Source organism: Triticum dicoccoides, chromosome 3B (assembly GCF_002162155.2).
Source record: "Triticum dicoccoides isolate Atlit2015 ecotype Zavitan chromosome 3B, WEW_v2.0, whole genome shotgun sequence".
Classification (NCBI taxonomy): domain Eukaryota; kingdom Viridiplantae; phylum Streptophyta; class Magnoliopsida; order Poales; family Poaceae; genus Triticum; species Triticum dicoccoides.
The window spans coordinates 520,900,637-520,906,612 of NC_041385.1; the positions used below are offsets into that span (position 1 = coordinate 520,900,637).

The following is a 5,976-nucleotide window of genomic DNA, read 5'->3' on the forward strand; positions in this document are numbered from 1 at the left end:
CAGAGAGCATCGGACGCGGCAACCACCGGCGCCACTACCCACAAGTGGCAACGGGACAAGGAGCCTTCCCACCGGCTTTTTGACAAAACGGAGGGTGCGAGATGATTGAGCACAAGATCCACGGGATTACGTCCAGAGATATAAACATTAGGGTTAACATGCACGAATGATTGCAGTACTAATACAAGGCCCGAGTCAACCACCGAGCTCTACTATTGCCTAGACCCTGCTGAAGCTTGCACCGCAAGGCCAGCAATCTGGCCGGCCGATCAAAAAAGCGTGACACAGTTACTTTATCTGGGAATGCCTGGAGCCAAAGTCTCTGTATTTTTTTCTTCTTCATTTGACCAAGAACAGAAAAGAAAGAAGGAATTTACTTATCTCCTGAAAGAATTGCAAAATTTACTCCGGGGAGGACAAGGATTTTCGTCAGGGGAGAAAAAAATTCATGTAAAAGAGATAATTACATGTAAAGAATGACCAAAAAGAATGTTAATGAAGGTCTTGTACCGGCCGACGCCTGTTGTTCACAGGTCTCTCCGGCTCCTCCAGCTAGCCTGGCTCAGCTCGTCGCTGCACTCCCGGCTGCCGAACTCTCTCAGCTGGAACAGCCTGATCTCCTCGGTTCGCGGCTCCAAGAACACCTCGCTGCGCCCGGGTTGAAGGCCGTTGTTTAGGTTAGAGTCGGCTAAACTATCCAGTGCCCTAACCACCTGAGATAGCAAAGGAAAATACGTGGGCATATCTTAGTCATGTGCTGTCATTTTTTCATTCATTCAAGAACGAGGTAAAATTAATGAAACGTGGTTTATTATTTAGTACCTGCCCCATCCGTGGTCTCATCACCGCAGAATGACGAATGCATGCAGCCGCAGCTCCTATCATATGATACATCTCATTTTCTTCAAACTTGTTTTCCATTCTCGGATCAGGAAGGTCTCCAAAGTCTCGATGCTCAATTGCTTGCGAGAGAAAGGGCCGGGCCTGAAAATTTTCAGCAAGAGCAGAGTTTGAGTTTACATTATGCATCCATCTATCAATCATGATGAAAATTGAAGAAACACATTTAGAGCAATGAGGTGTCATCTGTGTAATGCATTCATCAGTTCCATTTATGCTTATGTTTGCTATTTAGGATAATCGGTCCCTGTTTTCTCAAGTTCTCATCTACTCCAGCTTCTTTCATGACTCACCACAGCATGACGAATGCATTAAATAACACTGTATCCACTTTCTTCGTGCCACTCTGGAAGAATAATCAGGTTGCCCACTTTCTATAAAAGCAAGCTCCAATAGTTGGAACTTTTCAGCTCACTTAGTTCTCTCCAGATCACTTTCTCGGTCAACATGCTATGGAAACGGGTCCAGTGGAAGGGGCCAACATAATAAAACAGCTAGCATCAGCCACCTTGTAACCTTGTAATAAAAGAGCCCAACGGTTCAACTTTGGAGGGAAAGAGGTGATCTAGAGAAGGCACCGCTAGATGCTGCATGATATCAGGCTCTAGAATTTGGAAATCACCTCAACAGCTATATTGATCAACAACAATTATCTAGTACTCCCTCTGTTCCAAAATAGATGACTCAACTTTGTATTACAAAGTTGAGTCATCTATTTTGGAACAGAGGGAGTACTATGGACAGGAAATCAACCAAATCTTGAAGCATCTAAGTAACATAGCCAAACTTCAACGAAATTTTCCCCTCTTAATTAATGAATGAGGCAAGTCTTTTGCCTCCTTTCAAAAAAAAAGTAACATAGCCAGATAATACGATAGGTCAATTCTTAATTAAAAGTGGAAAAAGATGTTACTTATATCAATCAAATAAATATTTTACAAACGTGAAAAAAGAGCATAGTTTATGACCTAAAGCGAGGAGCATGCAACAAGTACAGAATATTTTAAGAAACTCACCCATTCGACAAGACTCTCATCTCCAAGCGGCTGAGAAGAATCAACAGGTTTTCTTCCCGTAATAAGTTCCAAAAGAACAACTCCAAAAGAATATAGATCAGATTTTGCTGTCAACTTCCCGGACAATGCATACTCTGGAGCCAAATACCTGCAGAGGACATACTACATTTATACTGGAAACTATCTATAGATCACAGATTATCGGGAAAAAATAATAATTGAAGATTGCAATGGCTATCTTTGGACGATTACTCACCCAAATGTTCCCATGACACGTGTTGTGACATGTGTGTTGGAGTCGGCCGCTAACCTTGCAAGTCCAAAATCGGAAACCTGGAGATTGTTGGAGGTACATAGAAATTTTTAGAAAATAAATACAATGGAAAAATCACATACTAGAAACAATTGGAAGCTGGAACTAATACACCAAGTAAAAGCATACCTGAGCTTCATAGTTGTTATCCAACAAAATATTAGATGATTTAATATCTCTATGAATAATCCGTGGATGACCTGATGAATACAAACAGAGCAATGCTTAGTACACCACACTAGTTCAGGGGATTAATGAGGAGACAATTTAGTCATAAAATATTACAATCTTCGTGCAGGTAAGCAATTCCACGAGCTGCTCCGGCCGCAATCTTGACCCTCGTACGCCAATCAAGTGGTACTTCATTTACTGAAATTCCATGAGCATGGTTAATGAGCAGGCAACAGATGAGCAATGTAGCTGCCTCACTAAAGCTAAAATTGATGCAAATAAAGGAACCACTATGATCAACAGGGAGTTCTCACCATGGAGATGGTAATAAAGTGTGTTATTGGGAACAAAATCATATACAAGCATCCGCTGGCCCTCTGATACGCAATAGCCTACTAGTGAAACCAAATGTCTATGATGTACTCTGCTGATAGTATCAACTTCGGCCCTGAATTCACGCTCTCCCTGCCCATTCCCAATCTTCAGCTTCTTGATAGCCACAGGGCGACCATCTGGCAAGATGCCCTTGTACACACACCCAAATCCACCTTCTCCCAAGAGGTTCTCATCCGAAAAGTCATTTGAGATTCCTGCCAAATTCTCCGGCGTGAACAGCATCCTCGAGTACCCTATCCCGGAGTCTGCCGGCGAGTAGGGGAACCCATGGCTCCCAGTACTGGACCTCATGAAGGGATAGCCCGGTGATCGTAAGTAGAATCCATCTGGCCAACACAAATACTGTAATGAGCATCGTCTAGTATGGCTAAATTTAGAAAATGCAGATATAGAGATACGTTTAACACTCAGGCGTTCATGTTTTGTAGTACCTGATGCTAGTGAGGATCCAGCAGACGAGGGAATGTAATTGGGTGGTGGCGGCGGGGGAGCTGGTTGCTGCTGTATCGGCAGTGCTGAGGGAGGCTCTGCCCGCCGTCGCTTCTTTTTGACAAGCCAAATGGTGGCACCGATGAAGCTGAGCATTGCAAGACCGGCAATTGCTACAATGGTGGTGGCAGTTTCCCTCGATATTTCGATGTTCTTGCCGCTGCCATTTGAGCGGGTCGAGTTTGAGTGTGGCCTCCCAGGCGAGCGCGGCGGGGCATAATGTGGCTTGGTATGATGCCGCGGCGGCGGCGGGGGAGATGCAATTCTTGGCGGGGGAGGCGAATAGGCCGCAACCGGCGTGGGTGCTGGAGCTGGAGCTGGCGTAGGCGATGGCGATGGTGGGTGGGATGGAGGCGGGGCTGGTGGCGAGAGGACTACTGGCGGCGGCGGGGGGAGGGACGGAGGTGGCGGTGACGGGTACACGCGGGGCTGTACGCGTGGCTGGTCAGCCGCCATCGGCGGCGGTGGCGCCTGAACCTCGGCGGGAGGCGGCGAGGGCGATGGGGACGGCGGTGGAAGCGACGGAGGGGGCGCGTCGGGCGGCGGAGGCGACAATGCCGGCGGTGGCGGCGACGAAGGCAATGCTGGAGGAGGTGACGGCAGTGTCTCGGGTGGCGGGGAGGCCGGAGGGGGGCTACTTACCGGCGGAGGTGACGCCGCGGGGGGCAAAGAATGGTAGGACGTGGAAACCGGCGGAGCCGAGGCGGAGGAGGAGTACGGACAGCCCGGCGGGCGCGGCGCGGGCTGCGGCTGCGGCTGCCCATGCCCGCCCTGCGGCACGGCGTACGACGACGACGACGCCGGCTGCGGAGGCATGAAGGGATCCGCGTAGCCGCCCATCCCCACCACCACCGCCGCCCTCCGGAGGTACCTCCACAGCAGCGAAGCGTGGGCGCGCGCTGGCAGTGGCAGGTAGGGGATCTGCAGGTCCACGCCGACGGCCAGATCTCCCGCCCGGCTCGGCCCCAATCAAGCAGCTGAGCGAACCACCGCTTCAATGGAAGGAAGCTGCCACCCACCCTGGCCTGCTATCTCTCTCTCTCTCTCCCGACAGCGACGTAGAGAGAGCGCGGCTTGAGATCCGAATCCTCCCGCCCACGCAAGTGGCGGCGCGCGCACAGCAGATCACGCACGGCAGAGAATCCAGCGGCCACAGAGCTCGGGCCGTCGGGCGGCGACGCCGAGATCCGCGGGCGGCGGGCGGGAAGGCGATCCCTTGTCGGCCAATGCAATGCAGCAGAGCACCGCACCGCACCGCACCGCTCGCCTCTCTCTCACCTCAGCTGAGCTCACCTCACCTCAGCAGCACGCCGAGCTCATCTCTTTCTGGCTCCTCCCTCCCGTCCCTGCCTGCCTGCCTGCCTTGGTGTCCGTGGCTGCCTGGCTGGACAGTAGAGCATCACTAGTAGTGGTACTAGTATAATTTTCTCCCTCTATTTTCCCTTCCTTCTTTTCTCAAAACAAAGTCTATACTAATATTGTTTTCTTCCTCGGGTGTGCGCGACGGGGGAGGGGAGGGGAGGGGGTTGGTGCCAGGTCCATATGGGAAATAGCTGGACTGCGAAGAGCAAGCAGTACTACAGTACAGTGCGGCAGCATAGGGAGCTGAGTCGGGCGAAAAAAGAAGGCTGGAAAATTGGGTATTTCCCGTGCAGATTGTCGCTTGCGGGCCCGGCCTCGACCCGCCCCTCCCCTCACCTCACCGCGGGTGGTGGAAACCGGGAAGAAACCACGGAAGGAAGGGCGGCTGGCCGCGACGAGGCGCAGCACGCTCGGCCGGCCGGGCGGAACGACGAGGCAAGTTGTGGTTTGTTTTTCTGGCTCGCGGCGAGCGTATGGTTCATCCTGCGGCGTGCAGCAACGGGGGGCTGGAGAGCGGATAGTTTACCGTGTACGATGCTGAGGGCAACGCTGACGGCTGGCTGGCTGGATGGCTGGATGGCTGGATGCCTCCTGTCCTGGGTGGAGAGCTTTTTTTTGGTGCCTACTAGTAGTAGCAGTGTGGTTTGAGGTGGGACGGGGCTTTCAAGGTTTCGGATTTCGGGTGACTTTTTGTTGCCCACGTTTTGCCATTTGTTGACCTTGGCTGGAAAAACAAACACTGCTACGCGGTTTTTATCAGGCGAGGAGATGTGACGGCGGTACGAGTTTTCGTGGCTCGTCCGTTTCGATCATGCCACATCTTGTCGCAGTGGCAGTACGCAGCCGTGAAGATTAAGAGCATTTCCAGCCGTGCCCACAACAAGGCCCCCCAGACGACTTTTCGGCCGCCGGCGCCAAAAAATCGGTCCAGTCGTGTCCCTAGGGGCCCATTTTTCGCCGGCTCGGTCCGAAATTGGCGTCGGTGGACCCAACCCGAACCCGGCGCGCTGGGGTCGCTCGGGGGCGCCGGGCGAATCTTTTATGGCGCGAAAGCGCCGTGGGCCAGCCGCGTCAGCGACTCGACTCCCTTCTCGCCGCTTCGTCGTCCTCATCGCCTCGTTTCCCACGGCGAATCAATGCCAAAGCTGCGCGCGCTGCCGCGCCGGTAAGCCTCCATTGATGCCTCACGGGCGGCGCAGTGAAGTCCGGGCGACGCGCGTCCCCTCGGCCGCCACGCCTCCCGCCACGCGTAATGCGCCGGCCAAGCCTACCGCGCGGCGCTTCCACCTATATAAGCCGAGAACCAGCGCGCCGGAGATACGCACACAC

At 52.7% G+C, this 5,976-nt stretch overlaps 1 protein-coding gene across 1 annotated transcript; it reads right to left on the bottom strand.

The window, feature by feature from the left end:
- Positions 1-292: 292 nt before the first annotated feature.
- Positions 293-4,879, bottom strand: LOC119276865 (proline-rich receptor-like protein kinase PERK9). The gene is made up of 8 exons (XM_037558037.1): positions 3,228-4,879; positions 2,715-3,122; positions 2,515-2,598; positions 2,359-2,429; positions 2,173-2,249; positions 1,917-2,064; positions 823-984; positions 293-713 (listed from the first exon to the last, which is right to left on the bottom strand). The coding sequence occupies exons 1-8, from the start codon at positions 4,123-4,125 to the stop codon at positions 528-530; spliced, it is 2,034 nt and encodes a 677-aa protein (XP_037413934.1). The 5' UTR covers positions 4,126-4,879; the 3' UTR covers positions 293-527.
- Between the last annotated feature and the right edge of the window lie 1,097 nt (positions 4,880-5,976).

Coding starts and splice junctions, on each gene's coding strand:
- LOC119276865 (XM_037558037.1), bottom strand. CDS start 4,125: ATGGGCGGCTACGCGGATCCCTTCATGCCTCCGCAGCCGGCGTCGTCG. Junction 2,599..2,714: donor ACTTTATTACCATCTCCATG/GTGAGAACTCCC, acceptor ATGGAATTTCAG/TAAATGAAGTACCACTTGAT. Junction 985..1,916: donor ATGAGAGTCTTGTCGAATGG/GTGAGTTTCTTA, acceptor GAAAATTTTCAG/GCCCGGCCCTTTCTCTCGCA.